Here is a 19,095-nt window from a genome sequence, read left to right as displayed (position 1 = left end):
AAACCAAGAGACTGTGAGTTCTATCCTGCCTGTGGCACAAAGGCAGTCATTTTCTTCCTTCCTTCCTTCCTTTAGTAAGGAAGTATTGATGAAAAAAAATTATTGGCTGCCACCCCCAAAAATATTTTTTAGATTCTTCAGGTCATAGTCACCCACCCAATGCTCAGAAATAGATATATTTCCCTTTGGAAATAAACTGTGCTCTAAACTTTGAATTTTGACATTCCATGGTAGTTAGCTGGTTCACATGTCACTGATTGCTGATTCCTCTTCTGACATTTGAAAATGTTTTTGATAATTGCCAGTATAATCCCCATCCCTATTAAGAACAATTTGTACTCTTGAGAACTTGCCTGAGGCAAATGTAGGTAAGTATTTCCCAGCCTCACAAAGTCTTCTTAAACAAAAGAGAGTTAGTAGATTAAATAGAATCTGTAAGAGGAAACTGCCACATTTCTTTCTTCTTTCTTGACAAAAAAAAAAACTTATGAAACCCACAAATGGCTTTCTTCCAACAAATTCAATTACTTGCCCTTCTGGTGATTGTACAATCCATTGGACTATTAGCCTTGTCCTTCATGGGATGAAAAATGCCTTGTATCTCCTAGAGTCGTCTCTTAGTAAGACACTAGACCAGGAGTATCAAACTCAAGGCCTGGGGGCCAGATCTGGCCTGCGGGGTACTTAGATCTGTCCCATGGGGCTGCCCTAGAAACAGCAAAGGACTGGCCCGCAGTGCCTCTGCCAGTGAAAAAGGAGCTTGGGAGGGCCACACGCGGCCCTCCCAGGCTCCATTTTTGGCTGCGACAGCCTCCTGCTGCCCTCTGCCAGCAAAAATAGAGCTTGGGGAGCTGTGTACGCTCCCCCCCCAGATCAATTTTCACTGGCAGAGGGCGACAGGAGGCCATCGTGGCTGAAAATTGAGCTTGGGAGCCCATTTTCGCTGCCAGAGTTCTCTGGCCTCCACAAATGCCGCCAACATGAGTGACGTCAAGCTGGCCATGCCCACCCCGGCCACGCCCATCCTGGTCCCCAAGGTCAAACACAACCCTGATGCGGCCCTCAATGAAATCGAGTTTGACACCCTTGCACTAAACTAATATTTCTCAATTGTAGAATTCAGACGAATCGACTTCAATTCCCAGAATTCTCTTAAAGTTGCTAAGGTTGGGAAACACTGCACTAGGCTCTTGGGGGAGGCCAATGGAGCCAGCACTAATGGCAATCACAAGAATGAGACAAACAGTAACTACTATTGCAGGACCCAATCTGGGTCAGTCACCAGGACCAGAGGTTTAGTCTTCCGAGTTTTCAGACTTGTGCTGGAGCCCAGACTCAAGAAACTACTCTCACCGGAATGTGTGCTTTGGGCTATTCTATGCATAAGTGGACACCATGTGCTGTGAAGGATTCACAAAGTCGAACTGTTTGAAGCAATAGCTGCCCAGATCTCTCACAAATGAAGGCAAATAATGCATGAAGGATAATGTTGCAGGATCCAATCTGGGTAGCTGTTGTATTGCATATATCTCTATGCATATTGGATGTATCTTCCCAATCCAGTTGACATTCTAATTTCCATCTCTAGTTGGCTACTGGCACACACATATGATGATTAAACTGCAACAATGAAAGACTGCTCCACTTGAGGCTTTCCATGCTAATTATCTACAGTATTATTTACAATGGCCCTAGAAAGTTCTATTCTTTTTGATAGAGATAGATATCTTGTTTTATGAGTATTGCTTGCTTCATGAATAATGTATTTTATTTGTGTCCATCAGCTATTTTGATTGCTTCTGGCACACCTTTTGTTTGGGTGTCCCTATGGCTGAGCTAAGAACTTTTTCCTTGCCATGTTGTTACAAGCAAATAAAATTGGAATAGCAAGCCTAGATTTTATGGACAAGTTCAAAATGATCCATCACTTCTCTCAATGGAAAATACCATCCTTACCTGCCCCTTTTTGTTTGTACGACAAACAGAGCTGAGAAAAATCTAGCACCTCAAATTTCAAGTTAACTGAAAATATTTCCACTTTCTGCAGCTCTGTTTCTTTAAAGAAATTTCAAATAACATTCATCTTTGCTTTCCTTTCTCTGCCAGGAGTCACCAGAGGAAGGCAGAGCCAGCATTTACAGATCTGTGTTTACCAACTCATGCAAAGAAATGATGTGTTACATGGACTTCCCTTTCCCAGAGAATTTTCCTAACTATATGCACAACTCCAAACTTCAGGAATATATTGAACTGTATGCCAAGCATTTTGATCTTCTTAAATACATACAGTTTAAGGTAAGTGATTATAAACTGATTGAGAAGGGATTTTTAACAATTTCATTGCTGGTTCATATTCAGTATGTGGACCCCCAAAATACTGATCTGTACTGCTTCTTATGGCTCCTGGATAACAGTCAAAAGACATTTTATTATTTATTTATTCATCAAATTTATATGGCCAGGAAGTGATTCTGGACAGTGAAGAGTAAAAACAGTGTAAAACAATATACATGTCATACACAGTCATATTAAAAAGTTACAAAAACCTAAACCATGCACACAAAAGCTTTGATTAGCAATGGAGACATCTGAAGACCAGTTCCCTGGGACAAAGCTAGGTCTTGAGAGACTTCTGGATGGAAAATGGATGGAAGAAGGGAAAAATAATGAGATAACAAATGAAGGGAAAAAAGCATTCTAGGGTTCTCATAAAATTCTGAGAATAAGGCAGGGCAATAGGATTAGAAGAGCAAACAAAAATGGCTGCTGTTGACTCATTTCTTGTTTGAACCAGCATAAAAATAATACTTTGCATTTCTTCTGTGTATATCCCTGGCATTGCTTTTTCTTTGGTTTGGTGAAAATTTATAATTCAGATTACAGATTAACAGAGTTTGAAGGGACCTTATAGGTCATCTAGTCCAACCCCCCACTCAAGCAGGACCATTTCTGGCAAATGGCAGTCAAATCTTTTCTTGAAAGTCTCAAGTGATGAAAGTCTTAAGTGATGAAGCTCCCACAACTTCCGAAGGCAAGCTGTTCCACTGGTTGATTGTTCTCACTGTCAGTAAGTTTCTCCTTATTTCTAGGTTGAATCTCTCCTTAGTCAGTTTCCATCCATTATTCCTTGTCTGGCCTTCAGGTGCTTTTGGAAAATAGCTTGACCCCCTCCTCGTTGTGACAACCCGTCAGATATTGGAACACTGCTATCATGTCTCCCCTGGTCCTTCTCTTCACAAGACTAGTCATGCCCAGTTCCTGTAACCGTTCTTCATATGTTTTAGTCTCCAGTCCCCTAATCATCCTGGTTCCTCTCCTCTGCACTTTTTCTAGAGTCTCAACATCTTTTTTATAGTGTGGTGACCAAAACTGGATGCAGTACTCTAGGTGTGGTCTTACTAGGGCTTTATAGAGTGGTATTAGTACCCCACTTGATCTTGATAGTATCCCTCTGTTAATGCAATTTAGGATTGCATTGGCTTTTTAAGCTGCCGCTGCACACTGCTGGCTCATATTTAGCTGGTTGTCCACTAAGACTCCAAGTTCCCTCTCACAGTCCCTGCTATTAAGCAATCTGGATCTTGACCCTATCTTCTAGGGTGTTTGCTATTCCTGCCATCTTAGTATCATCTGAAAATTTGGTAAACTCTCCTTCTATTCCTTCATCTAAGTCATTTATGAAGATATTGAAGAGTACTGGGCCTAAGACAGAACCACTATTTACTTCCCTCCATGTAGACTTAGACCCGTTAATGACTACTCATTGAGTACGGTTTGTCAGCCAGTTGCGAATCCATCTGGTGGTGTAACTATCTATCCCACTTTTTTCTAGCTTACGAAGAAGTAGGTTGTGATCTACTTTGTCAAATGCCTTGCTGAAGTCTAAGTATATTATGTCCACAGTATTTCGTTGATCTACTAATTCCCGAGATTCTCTCAGTTGAATTTGTAACAAATAAATTTAATTAATAACTTGCACTGATTTAACCTTTGGCATAAGCCTAATGTGCTGAACCCCTGACTTGAACATTATTCTAATTTTCACAAGAGAAGATCTGAAATAGAGCCTATTTTTCTCTTTGACTATAAATGTTAAATTCAAGCTGAAGATGAATTATGGAGGGGAGATCTGTGTTCTTAATTTAGTTTGTTTAAACTGGGTTCCTTTTAGGGGCTGATTATATATTGAGCCAGATAAATCATGGTGTTTTCACTATTATAGCTTTATGCAGAGTTGGCAAGCTTTTCAGAAACTAGACACTATTTCGATACAGCTTTGCCCCCATTTTGTTTTTAAAGAACGTGCCTGAAATATCATCCCTAAAATGTCACAATTCCTTGCTGTTTTCAACATATATCTTGCAAGCAATCTTACAATAATTTTGCCATTTAAAATAAAATTTAAGAATAATTTGGAGATATTTATACATGATCTGAAGCATCATGGGTACTTTAGCATTATTGAGTGCTGCATTGTCAACAATTGGTTTAACATACTGCACAGATTGAGACATAGATATTACAGGTTGCAATCCTAAATTCATGTATTGGGGATTGATTGATTGATTGATCAAATCACTTTCAATTCTTAGCAATCACACAGATAGATATTAGGGATAAGTTTTATTACACAAGTAAACTTGTATAGGATTAGATTACATGGTCTTTTGTCAATTTTTAAATTCCACTGAGAAGAATTATAGATATATATCCATATATAAAATCTATGTACATATATCTCATACATGATGCATCCATTCACACCAATTAGATGTCATCAGTAGTCATTTATATAGTTGCTTTGGAACTTGAATCATACTAACTCCCCAGGCATTAGGGCCAGGAAGTTAAGCCAGATGTGTTGTTAGTGTGATTTTTATGACTGGGATATAATGAATGATATATTTGGGTATCATCGGTTATTGTATTGTTGTTTAAACACAACCTTTGTTTGTATGCAGCCCAGACCCACAGTTGTGAGATAGGCAGCCATATAAATTATTTAAATAAATAAATATGTCCTTGAATGTTTCTTCAAAGACACGTGTGACCAATATTAAGAAGCACTCAGATTTCCATGTCTCTGGTCAATGGGATGTTGAGACACAGAAGGATGGCAAGCTGGAATCAACTACTTTTGATGCTGTCATGGTTTGCTCGGGACATCATGTGTATCCAAGTATCCCAGTTGATAGCTTTCCTGGTAAGTGACAAATAATTAAATAGATATGGAAAAACAGCAAGAAGATATGTCCTACTTAGGATTTATTAAAATTCATGGAAGTTATTATCTGACTGGAGGGAGCAGCCCTACCCCCTTTAATATTGTACATATATGTGTTAGTTTCCACACTACCTCTGATCCTGCATATCAGGTTTTGGGCTCACATGAAACCAATTCATATACAATAGTAGATGTAAGGTATTTGCTGGGCAAGCATCTATATTGTGATAAACATGCCTGTCTCTGACTGAATCAGCACAGTTTAAAAGGGGCACCACTTTTCCACTCTTAACATGGACAGTTTTATATTTTTCATAATGACTAAACAGAACCAACCTTTGATAAACTACAAATGATGAAACATACTTTGTGAATTGTTTCTATGAGCGATACAAGAGATTCTCATACTTTTTCTTGATGCAGCTAAAGTGCATTGTATCTTCTTCCTAACAGTTATTTCAAAGCAAAATTGAGCCTAAAGTTAAATTCATGACTACATTAATATATCAGTTTTACTTTTAACAGTAGTTGCTAGCAGTGGGGAACTGGACTAGAATCATGGCAGATGAGAAGGAATTTTAAAACCATTTTCTCCTATGCCACTATCCTATTTAAAATCCTTCCCTCCAAAGCTATAAAGAAAATCCCATTGACTTAACAGGAAACTTCATTTTTAAGGGCAGTGGGGCATTCAGACCAATTACTCTACGAAACAGTAATAGTAGAAGATGAGATGATAAGAACAGTATCAGTGGGAAAACTGAAGATGTGCATCCATGTCAGACCTCCATGTGCTTTCACTCTATTGCATCAGTGGTTTTGCTTTGATGTGCTGGAAAATTTCAATTGTTACAATCATAATTTGTTTTCAAACTTTTTTCACACAGGGTTAGAGAAATTTCAGGGTGCCTTCTTCCACAGCCGGGAATACAAAGGCCCTGAAAAGTTCAGGGGGAAGAAAGTTCTGGTAATTGGCCTAGGCAATTCTGGGAGCGACATTGCTGTTGAGCTCAGTCACACAGCCTCTCAGGTATTGCCTCTACCCTGATAGTCCTCAGTTCTAGTTGTAGTTGTTCTAGTTCTCAGAGTAACCCGTCCAAAGCTGTGCCATTTCCTAGAGGGTCTATTTCAAAAAATCTTAAAACGTGCAATGTTTATAACGATTTGCACATAGCGTAATGAGAAAAAATAGGGATTATAATGAGATAAATTAGGGATTATACAGGAGGATCCAGATGAATTACATGCAGAAGGATTCAAGTTCAATTTCTAATACATCTACATGGAGGAATTTTCCATTAGTACAATATGGATACTTCACTCTAAAGCCTTGAAAGACCTTTACCAATCTGTCATAGTGATCTAAGATGACGTCACATTGTGTTAAACCATAGTTTAACTGGAGGTATACAGCCAATATTAAACTATAGTTGATGGTTACAATAATAGAGACTGAGTCCACATAATATATTAAGACACAATGAAACCTAATTGTTCTGCAAACAGAAAATGTTTGTACACTCTGGATTCTTACAATGTGAGAAGTCTCCAAATGTGATTAAAAATACCTTGTATATGGAAGGGAGTGAGCTTAAATGGACTCCAGAGGAAGGTAGAGGACAGGAAGGCCTGAAGGAACATTGTCCATGGGGTTGCAATGGGTCGGACATGACTTCGCAACTAACAACAACAACAATATGGGAGGGAGTTGAGATGGTGGCATGCATGGCCCCAGAACATGGATTTCATACTTTGGTATCCTCTCCTTGTTTTTTAAAGGTTTGCATCAGCTCTAGAAGTGGATCCTGGATAATGAGTCGTGTCTGGGACAAAGGCTACCCTTGGGACATGTTGATCGTAACTCGCTTTGAAACATTCCTCAAAAATGCCCTCCCAACAGCCATTTCTGACTGGCTGTATGTGAGGAAAATGAACAGATGGTTTAAACATGAGAACTATGGCCTGATACCTGTGAATAGGTAATATATGAACAAGAGCTTATAATGAGATTCTGTGAAAACACATTCCTATCTGCCAGATCCACACTGATAGGCAAATGTATTGCTTACTTAGAAGGCTTATATTCATCTTTTGATTGAGTGATTTTTGATACAGCTTTCAAAACACTATAATAAACAAACTAATATAATAATCCAAAACTCATACGACAAAATGCTTTAGCTAATTCCTGATCAAGTCAGAGTAGATATGCTGGTGGAAAATAATGGAAATCATTCTAATATATCTGATGATGGGTCCAAGAATGGGGAAGCTGCCTTAGCATATTAATAAATCACTTGTAAAATGAAAGTTTAAAGTTGTTTAAATGTATGACTAGAGTAACAGTATTGGCTACATTTAATTTAATTCCAATGTTGATGTAAATACAGCTAAATCAAATTCATTTTTCTTCTGTCCTCTAGTTCTGGTAGTGTAAAATTGGCCACTTAAAAATCAACTACAGCTTTTGGCCCACAAAAAGTTGTACACTCTTGATACACCCCTTTTTCTGGGGTGGGGGTGAGGGGCATAAAATTTGATTCAATTTCCTAAGCCATTTATATTACACCTAAAGTCAGAAAAGTTCCAGCCACAAATGGCACCATTTTCTTCAATGCTAATAATAGTACACTAACATTTCTACAAGATTATTAATGTGCTCATATCATTTTCTACATGATATCTACAGAGGTGTAGAAGGATTCTCCTTTTTGATAGCACTGAAGTAAATTAACTGAAGTAACAAATATAATAGAATTTTTGATAATTCTAACAACATTAGGATTAATGAAAATATAGATGTATCCTTACAGATTGAATTTGTAAAGCTGAATAAGTTATGTTCCATTCCTTGAAGCAGAATAAAAATTTGCCAAATCAAACATATTAATGGGGCAAGAAAAAGCATGGGCCTGATGGGAACTTGCCCGTGGGCCCCACGAATATAGGGGCCTCATACTAATCTGTGTATGTTAACCCTTCAATGCACCTTGTATCATACAAATACAGCAACATATTTATAACACTTTACTGCATTTTTAAATTAATATTAATATGTAAATATATGTTTAATTGTATCAACCATTTACATTTTTATTCCTGTGAGTAATTGTCATAGGGGCCCCAGTACACTGCTTTGCCCGGGCGCATAATGCTGTTAAGACGGCCCTGGTATGTACATTGGATGCAACAGTACTCTTCCATATTCTCTGGAAAAAAATCCTTAAAATGTCAATCTGTTATCCCGCTGGAAAGAAATTAACTTTTAAACTAAATCTATTTCTAGATAAACCAACTATAACAACAATAATTTGACTTTTCCAAGAAACATACTAAACTGCAAGAAGAAATCAGTAAATAAATCACTGTCTATCTGAATTGCTAAATAGTTTAAATATTCTTCTGAAGTGAGTTTGATTTGTGCAAGACACACACTTCACTTTATACAAACACTGAGATTAGAAGAAAATAGTCAAAGTTCAGGAAATCTATTATTTTCTCATTCATATCAGTTCAAAGCCAAAATCCAGTCCAGCAAATGTTACATAAACTTTTATGTCACTCCCAATAAGCTAACACAATTACATTCCTTAAATTTTTCTTTAGGGGTTGGTTTTGAAAGCTTCAGGACTTTTAGCAAAGACTTGAAGAATTTTAAATATTTTATCTAGGGAGTGGAAGTCTGTTCAGTATAATAATCCCTACTGTTGTACAGCTTTGTGCTATGACTGTTTTGTGGCAGTCATGAACTGTGATATAGGGCTGATTTAAAGAACTTGGAACACAAGGTTTGGAGTCTTCCCAGATATAACCCTAATTAACACTATATATTGATTCCTATAAAACAAGATGAGGAGGGAGAATGAAGAGACAGTGTGTATTAGAAGAAAGGATCATGATTTGGGAAGAGAATAGCACCACTATGCAGGTCAATCTAGTTAGGATGATCAGTTGATCTAATCTACCAGCATTACCTAAATGGGTGGACTAGTGTATTAAAAAAAAACCATTGGTCTGATTTCTCTATAGTATTGGCTAACATGGAGAGGCATTAGCCGGGGGTAAACCGGTCTACTCATAAATCTGTTGGCCTGATCTGCCCATTGGCTCATTCAGAGCTGTGTTAGTACCTGCTTGCCTGGAAATCCCATTCGTGGGAAGCAGATATGTATTTACTATTTAAGCTGCTGTTGTCCAGATTGTGTCACTTGGCAACAATTTACATGCTTAGTCCAGACTGCAGGCTACTACAGTACCCCACTGGACATTTTTCCTGCTGTTGGCTATATCTATATATACATACATACATATACATATATTATACATTAATGTATACATACATTACACACACACACATATACACACACACCTCCCTTAAAAATCCAAATACCAAAATGAAAACAATACAATGAAACTTTGGGAAAAGTGGGTTTATTGTAATGATGTACAACTAAAAGGTTTTTCACACCTCTCCTGGACAAAGCCTGCACTTCCCCAAGAGAGGTACAGTTTATAATTTGGGAAAGCTTCCTCTAAGTCTAAGAGATGCTGTCAAGAATGCTATAGAATATGGATGTCCAACCTTTTGCCTTGCATGGGCCACATATAAAATATATAATGTAGTCAATGTGTGTGTGTGTGTATATATATGTGTGTGTGTGTGTGTGTGTGTGTTTCTTTCTTTTTCGTAGGTTTTATGTGTACGTCTCTTTAGCCAGGTTCTACCTACGTAAACCAAGATATTATGCAGCCCTAGTTCAGTGAAATCACAATTCACTAGTTTCTGGGCTTTTTTTTTCTTTTTCTGGCAGCCAGCAGACCCTTTGCTGCTCATTAGGAGACTAAGATAGATCTATTTCGGCCTTATAAGGCTTAGCTTCAGGAGAACAATTTCCCCTGAAGCTAAGCTGAAATTCCAGGTAGAAGTCTTCTTTTTCTTTCAAATCTGCTCTCAAACAATGAAGTGTGTATGTTTGAACATGTATCAAACAGTAGAACAGTGCAATGTAAATAATTTAAACATGAAAAAAAGAAAACTGGGGAAGAATAAAATGGCTGAGAATTTATATAATAAATCCATATATCATAAAGCAAGCAAATGCATTTGATCAAATTGTTCAAAAAGAACAATAATGTTAATAAAGAGCATGTATCAGCATTCTGTTGCTGCAGATCAGGTAGAAAGGATGAAGAGTTTCCAAGAAGAAGAAGAAAATGAAGACTGATTCCCCTACAACTCTCTTTCTGTAGGAGAGAGAGCGTGGCAGAGTCAGGGTGATGAGTTAAATGAGACATCCATTTAGAATCCTTATATAGCCACCAAAGAATGAAGTCCAACTTCCCTTGAAAGCTGTTGACTCTTATCTAGTTCTTTCCAGGTGCAGAAAGTATCAAACTTGTGTCATCATGGCAGCGTCACGTGACATATCTAGACTTTTTCCCCTTCGCTAAATCAGTGTACATGGCTAGCATGTGATGCATCCAGCCCATGGGATGGGAGTTTGACAGCCCTGATCTAAAAGATTCCTGTGCATAGGCTTTAACAATAAATCAATAATTCAGAAACTTCACATATGGACCCTGTTTTTTGTACCTGACATATCCTGAGACAGCAACTATATAACATACAGTATATGTTATACAGATATACAGTATGACCCTTTAAAAAAAGTGATATCTGCCAACCTAAAGGTCCCCCTCTCTTCTCTTTCTGCCTAGGACTCTGCGAAAGGAGCCTGTCTTCAATGATGACCTCCCGAGCCGCATTATCTGTGGCACTGTTGTGGTTAAACCCAATGTGAAACAATTTACAGAAACCTCTGCAATATTTCAAGATGGGACTGTGCTGGAAGGCCTTGATTATGTCATCTTTGCTACAGGCTACACCTTTGCCTACCCTTTCATGGATGATGAATCCATTATAAAGAGTAGAAATAATGAAGTCACCCTATACAAAAGTATCCTCCCCCCTCTGTTGGAGAAACCAACCATGGCAGTCATTGGCTTAGTCCAATCTCTTGGATCAGCTATCCCAACCGCTGAGCTTCAGGCTCGCTGGGCTACACGAGTATTTAAGGGTTAGTGATAATGCTGTATATCAGGATGTCCCGTTTCACATATTACTTGATATTTTCATGTCTTCAAATTAATACAATTACTAGTCCTAATTTTACATGAATCATACAGAGCTGGCTTATATTCAGAGTAAAACTTAACCTCTGATATGAATGATCCATGGCCAGAAACTAAATCTCTGCTTTGGTAATTGCAGTTAACTTGTCAGATCAGGGTCAAAATATTCTGAATGATCATCCATATTTAATATTTTCTTCAGGTACCATTGTTTTTTAACACTTCTTTTTGATAATACTTTGCCTATATCCAGCTTCTCAAATCATATTGAAAATTCAGGTTGTATATTATGAAGTCACTTCACTTAAAATAATGCAGAATGTATGAATAAAGAGATGGGTAGAAGGATATCCTTATTGTATCTGTGAAAAAAGTGATTATCATAAGAAATCATAGCCAATTCTTCCTTCTTCTACAGGATTATGTAAACTGCCTTCAAAGACCACCATGATGGATGATATAGATGAGAAAATGGGGAAGAAGCTCAAATGGTATGTATTGCAGATATGACCTTTTAAATCTCTACTCATGTAAGAAATGTTCATACCATCACTTCAAGTCCTAAAAGTCCTTTTAACTTTTGGGATGATTTTCTAAAATATTAAAAGTACTTTGGAGACAATCCACTACTATCTTTGTCTTCATTCTATTTTATTTTATTCAAAAGAAAGGTGAAATACAAAACGCCAAAAAAATAAAAAGATTAAAAAATAAAAGAAGACTCAAAACAATCAAGACAAAAAAAAGAGCATTAAACAAAAAACAATACATATACACATTATCCATTACTACAATATAAGTTCCCACCCCTTGCAAAACATCCCCCATACACACATTTTTAAACTAGTAAATCTATTTGCAAATTATTGATTGACCTGTCTTCTATATACTATATTAATGACAAAATAGTTAACAGGAAAAAGAATAATAATAATAAAAGGACAAGATTAAGGTTTCAAAACAAATAGTTATTGTAAACCACTTGAAGAAAGTTTGCCATGGCATCTTATCTATCACAAATCATCCCAAAAGTTAAAAGTCATTTGTCTTGGATCAAATATCCACATTTCTTGTTCTTGTTTCTTAATGCCTTCTCTTATCAATTGTTATCTAATTAAATATAATAGATTCAGTCTCCACAGTGTGTCTATCTTCCCAATAAAGTCCAAATAGAAATGGTTTCCAGTTAGGTGTAATAAATCTTCCAATTTCCCTCAGTCTTCATAGGAAAAAATAAAAGAATTTGTCACTTTCCCATTCAGTCAGACAGACTCCTAGTATTGTAAGGATATGCAGCCTTGAACTTCAAAGTGCCGCATGGGATCAACTCAGTTAGTTCTCTAGCTATGGGGAAATCTCTCTGATTTGCAACTTTAAGTTCAGAGTTCTTTTGTGAATCTTTATCCAAAAATATTATCATCTCATCAAAGTTTTCAAAAAACCTTTCAATTAAAGATGCATATTTTTATACTTCTGTACAAGTGGGGGGTTCACGACTTCAAATCTTTAAAGAATTACCTCCTAAAATGCTGAAAGCCAGAAAAGAATTTGGTTTTCTTGTTAAGGAACTGAGAAATTTACAGATACCCTTCCGGTGGGACGCACCAGCTGGGTTAATTTTTAGATACAAGGGAGAAGGGTATCGGTTGAATACCGTGGAGAAGGCACAACACTTTTACACTACTATTCTTAAGGAAAGAACACCATCTCCACGTACATCCACAGTTTTGGAGATTAAAGAGAGTGAAGAGAGGCAATTGCAAGAACAGTCCAAGCAGGAATTAGAAGTAGTGCAAGGTGCAGAAGGAGGTTTTTTGAGTGAGCCCTTGCTGGATTCTTCTCCAATTTTGGATTTGATTCAGTTGACAGAAGTTAAAGATCAACGTATAACTAGAGCCCAATCCAAGCTACTTAAACAAAAGCAACAACAACAACAGGAAAGACAAGACAAGAAGGCAGTTAAGAGTATCGTACAAGAGAGTGGAGCTATGGGAGGAGTGAGATCGAAGCTCTCGGATGAACTTCAAATATTTTGCTCTGTGCTCCAGAAAGAGGCTGATGACCTTTAAGTGTCTATCTTGGAATGTCAATGGGTTGAATTCAGCACAGAAAAGGAAGAAATTATTTACATATTTGAAACAATTTAATAATGATATAATATGTTTACAAGAAACGCATATCACAACTCAAGATCAAAAATATTTGATAAATTCAAAACTAGGAGCACATTATATATCTTCAACTTCGCAGAAAAAGAATGGTGTGGTTATTTATGTAAATAAAAAATTAACAGCGAAAGTTATAGAAGCAGATCAAGATGGTAGGTTTGTAGCAATTGAATTGCTCACAGCAAATGGTCAAATTCTTTTGATTGGAATTTATGCTCCCAACCAACAACAGGATTATTTTTACAAGATGTTACATACTAAAATATTGCAATGGGACTATAGATCTATTTTAATTATGGGAGACTGGAATGGAGTAATTGATTCTAAACTAGATAAAAAGAGCTTGGCAAAGTCTAGAATTAGACTACCACAGACTTTTTTTGATATGAAAGAAGATATGGAATTAAAAGATGTTTGGAGAATACATAATCCAAAAGAATTGGACTATACTTTTTTTTCGGATAGACATAGATCTTTTTCTAGGATTGATTTTATCCTGTTGTCAAATGATCTACTTGTTAAGACAAAAAGAACAAAGATTTTTCCAAGAACTCTGACTGACCATAGCCCTGTATGGATAGAAATTGAGATGGATAAGGTTGAGAGACGTTCTTGGAGATTAAATGAGAACTTGTTTAGATATGAAAAAAATACAATAGAACTTAAAAAGCACTTGAAAGAATTTTTTGAAATAAATTTGAATAAAGGTACCCCAATTGAAATTGTTTGGGATGCAAGTAAAGCTTATATGAGAGGGGTACTCATCTACATGAACTCTAAACATAGACTGCTCCGACAAAAGAAAAGATCTGAGTTGGAAATGGAAATAAAGAATAAAGAACAGTTACTTATTAAAAATCCAACAGATGAAAGAATACGAAGTGCTATAAAACTTTTGAAAGACCAATTTCAAATGCTTATGGCGGAACAAGTTGCAACAAGTTTACAATATGCGAAGCATAATACATTTTGCAACGCTAACAAACCGGGCAGATGGTTGGCTTACACATTGAGGAAAAAACAAAGTATACGGACTATTGATAGTATTGATATTGGAGGGAAAGAAATCTTTCAACAAAAACTAATTAAAGAAGCTTTTGTGGATTATTATACTAAACTATATGCCAAAGAAGAGGTGCAGAATGGACTTATAGAAAAATATTTAAAGGATAAGAGAGTTACAAAAATTACTGATCAACAAAAGGAAAGAATGAATTATCCTATAACAGAGGAGGAGATAACAGCAGCAATTAAACAGCTAAAAACAGCCAAAGCTCCTGGCACGGATGGTTTGACTGCAGTGTATTACAAAACTTTACAAGCTGAAATGGTGGGACAACTTAGAGATTTATTTTGCAATATTCAACAAGGGGGTAAAATACCCCCATCCTGGACAACTGCTTATATATCTTTGATACCAAAAGAACAAGTTGGTCCTAAAAAACCAGAGAACTATAGACCAATATCTCTTTTGAACACAGACTATAAAATTTATGCGAAGGTATTAGCCAACAGGTTGATGCCAGTAATCCAAAAGGTGATTCATGCGGACCAAGCGGGATTTATTGAGGGCAGATATATGAAGGACAATGTAAGGCAAGTAATAGACTTATTGGAATATCTTGATAAGAATAAACAGATTTCTGCAGTGCTGGTTTTTTTGGATGCGGAGAAGGCCTTTGATAGAGTGGATTGGAATTTTCTACTAAAGACTTTAAAAAAGATGGGCTTTGGGGACCAATTTATACAGGCGATCTCAGCAATTTATCAAGAGCAAAAAGCACAGATTATTATTAATGGAAGTTTGACGACAGAGTTTAAAATTGAAAAAGGAACAAGACAGGGATGTCCGTTGTCCCCACTTTTATTTATTTTAACATTGGAAGTCTTGCTAAATATAATACGGGACTCAAAAATTTTGAAAGGCATAATGATAAGGCAAGAGGATTATAGAATAAAGGCATTTGCAGATGATCTGGTGGTTACCCTATCACAACCAATGGAATCAATAATCTTGATGAACGACATTATACAAGACTATGGTAGAGTTTCAGGTTTTAGAGTGAACTCAAAAAAGACTAAAATGATAGTCAAAAATATGACACAAGATCGTAAACATGAGTTTGAAAGGAGGGCAGGTTTTGAAACTGTACCTAAGGTAAAATATCTTGGAGTTCAGGTTGCAGAATCAAACATGAAATTGTTTCAAAATAACTATGAGGTGTTGTGGCGAGAGGTTCAGAAAGACATGGAGACTTGGAAAAAGCTGCAACTGTCTTTACTTGGAAGAATAGCAGCAGTTAAGATGAACATTTTGCCAAGATTTCTGTTTTTGTTTCAAATGATTCCGGTGCTTAAAAGTGATAAACAACTGAAAGTTTGGCAAACTGGACTTAATAAGTTTGTCTGGAACGAGAAAAAGCCGAGAGTGAAATTGAAAATTATGCAAGATGTTCCAGAAAGAGGAGGCCTTAAACTTCCAAACCTACAGTTATATTATGATGCAGCAGCTTTAACTTTAACAAGTGATTGGTTTGGAAGTAAAAAGGCTGGAATATTGAATGCAGAAAGTTTTGATCTTGAATTTGGATGGCATGCTTACCTATTTTATGATGACAAAGTTGATAAAGTATTTAAAAGTCATATATTTAGAGACTCTTTGATGAGAGTTTGGAAGAAGCACCGACTCAAATGGGATTATAAAATACCGCTATGGCTGGATCTTGGTCATACCTTGTGGAATACAAATATAATGTCACTCGGGGGGGTTTTATACAAAGAGGTTCTTTTTACAGATGCGGGCAGATGGCAGTTGAAGACATTGCAGACACTGTTGGACGAAGGGATTAATTTAACCTGGTTACAATATAATCAATTACAATTGAGATGGAAAGAGGACCAAAAAACTGGTATTATGTTGCATGAGGAAGAATTGGTTAGACATATAAGAGAGAAAGGTCCAATGCATATTAAAAGGCTTTACAATGTTTTGCTAGAAAGGGATTCAGAAACGGAATTAGTTAAAGATTGTATGATTAAGTGGGCACAAAATTTTGAAGAACCAGTGATGTTGGAAACATGGGAAAAAATTTGGGTTCAGAATGTTAAATTTACACAGTCGCAGAATTTGAGGGAAAATTTTTATAAAATGTTTTATAGATGGCATCTAGATCCTAAAAAGTTGTCATGTATGTACCCTAATGTTCAGCCAAAATGTTGGAGATGTGAATGTTTGGATGCTACGTATTATCATGTTTGGTGGACCTGTAGGAAAGTTAAGGCTTTTTGGATAAAAATATGGTGGGTCATGCAGAATGTTTTGAAGAAAAAAATTCAATTTTCTCCACAATTGTTTTTATTGGGTATAGTTAAGGGTTTTACACGGGGTGAAATAAAATTAATATTGTATATGATAACAGCAGCAAGATTGTTGATAGGTAAATATTGGAAGAATGAAGCTTTGCCTACTATCGAGGAATGGACTTTGAAGATGGCCAGTTTTGCAGAAATGGCGAAGATTTCAGCATATTTAAAAGATTGTTCACAAGAGACTTATGAATGGGAATGGAAAAGGTGGATAGAATATGTTCAGAACAAATACCAAACTAGAAAGTACCAAATAGCTTTTATTTGAAAACAATGTATTAGAAATATTTTAATGTAAAGAGATAAAGAGGGAAAATTATATAGGGGGAGGGATGGGTGCAGGTATATATATCAGTATTATTAGTTATGAGTATATAATAGGGAAGTCTGGGGGAGAGGGTTAGGGAGGGCTAGGGAGGACGGGAAGTTTGGGGAGGGAGGTGGGGGGGTGAAAAAAAGGGGTGAAAATGTAATTGTAAAACTTTTGCAATAAAAAAAAAAAAAAGATGCATATTACCCAACAAGCCACCATTGCTTGTCTGTAATCCGATATATTGGTACTTTGTGTAAATTGATCAGAGAACAAAGAACACTAAAACAGAAGGAAACAAGAATATATTGTCTGGATATTTCAATCCAAGGTTAAAAGAAAAATTTAAAAGAGATAAACTTCAAATGTTTTGTGAATTCAAAAAATACAAAAATCCTGCGGTAAGAGTTCAGTATTAATGTAAATCAAATGAAAGCCCTTCAGCATCCAGAAATGTGCTATACTTCCTTACAGAGAGAACAAAGATTATTCAAAACAACAGAGCTCCCATTCAAATCCAGAGAGCAGCAATGCCAGATAACCAGCTTTGGCAGCAAAAGCAGTAGATTGTCAATAAGAAGGAAAAAGCCTCTTAACGTTCAGCAGCCACCTTGAGGGGTAGTCTACAACTATCTTTTGTTTTGATACTCTTAACATTGAGAAGGAACAAAAAACAAAATCTCTCCTTCTTGTAAAAATTCTAGAGGAGTCTGGTAGCATTTTTCTGCTAAGACATTTTATTTAAAGACATAAGCTTTCATGACCCATAACTTACTTCATCATAATACAAAATAACAGAGTTGAAAGAGACCTTAGAAGTTTTCTAGTCCAATCCCATACTCAAGCAGAAGATCCTATACCATATTATACCATAATATTCTTTCCTTACATAAATTTGGCTCATGGCTCCCTAATAGAAACCAAAATTAAATAAAGGAGAGTGAGGCTTTCCTTAGTTTTTCCTTGTTGTTAGAAATGCTTCTACCAAACTTTCTCCTTTCTTTTTTCTTTTAAGGTTTGGCCAGAGTGACACCCTGCAAACAGATTACATTCTCTATATGGATGAAATCTCCTCCAACATAGGTGTCAAGCCCAACATCCCACTTCTCTTTTTGACGGATCCCTGGCTGGCACTGAAAGTCTTCTTTGGCCCCTGCAGTCCATATCAATTTCGCCTCACTGGGCCAGGGAAGTGGGATGGAGCAAGAGATGCCATCCTAACTCAGTGGGACCGAACAATGAAGGTCACAAGGACACGAACTGTACCCAACTCTCAGAAGTGTTTCTCTTTCTCTGTCTTGCTCAAAATCCTTGTAATTCCATTTCTCCTTGCTGCTATTTTTATATTGTTGAACTAGTAACTTCAATATCAAATTAGAAAATGTCATGGGATTCTAAACTATGTTTTATTGGAAAGCAAAATAATCTCAGGTTTCATAATAAACATTTCAAAAGAGTGCTGAATACCTGCACATGCAGAGTCCACATAAAATTTGACAAACATTTTAAGAGATCATCAGCCAAGCATTACATGCAGGGGTGAAATGCTACCGGCTCAGACCGGTTCTCCTGAACTGGTAGTAAAAACTGCTACCGGTGTTTTGCGGGCGAACCGGTATTTCTGACAATCAGCTGGGTGATGATCAGCTGTTGTTGTTTTTTTTTAATTTGATTTATATGCCACCCTTCTCCGGAGACTCAGGGCGGCTTACAGTGCGTTAAGCAATAGCCTTCATTCTTTTGTATATTTATACAAAGTCATCTTATTGCCCCCATAATCTGGGTCCTCATTTTACCTACCTTTGAAAGGATGGAAGGCTGAGTCAACCTTGAGCCTTGGCGAGATTCGAACCTGCAGTAATTGCAGGCAGCTGGTCTTAATAACCAGCTTAATA

General features: G+C 36.7%; 1 protein-coding gene across 1 annotated transcript in view; it reads left to right on the top strand.

Moving 5' to 3' along the window:
• The window catches only part of LOC117661223 (flavin-containing monooxygenase 3-like), a 26,195-nt gene extending 7,531 nt beyond the window's left edge, over positions 1-18,664 (top strand). Inside the window, exons 3-9 of the mRNA XM_034409845.3 lie at positions 2,107-2,295; positions 5,041-5,203; positions 6,112-6,254; positions 7,004-7,203; positions 10,943-11,301; positions 11,775-11,847; positions 18,216-18,664. Of these exons, the coding sequence (XP_034265736.1) occupies positions 2,107-2,295; positions 5,041-5,203; positions 6,112-6,254; positions 7,004-7,203; positions 10,943-11,301; positions 11,775-11,847; positions 18,216-18,558 (1,470 nt within the window). The 3' untranslated portion in view covers positions 18,559-18,664. The remainder of the gene's footprint in view (positions 1-2,106; positions 2,296-5,040; positions 5,204-6,111; positions 6,255-7,003; positions 7,204-10,942; positions 11,302-11,774; positions 11,848-18,215) is intronic.
• Positions 18,665-19,095: the final 431 nt, after the last annotated feature.

This window comes from Pantherophis guttatus, chromosome 3 (genome assembly GCF_059756535.1).
Source record: "Pantherophis guttatus breed Tessera chromosome 3, ASM5975653v1, whole genome shotgun sequence".
Taxonomy (NCBI): domain Eukaryota; kingdom Metazoa; phylum Chordata; class Lepidosauria; order Squamata; family Colubridae; genus Pantherophis; species Pantherophis guttatus.
This window is presented reverse-complemented; position numbering and strand designations above follow the sequence as displayed.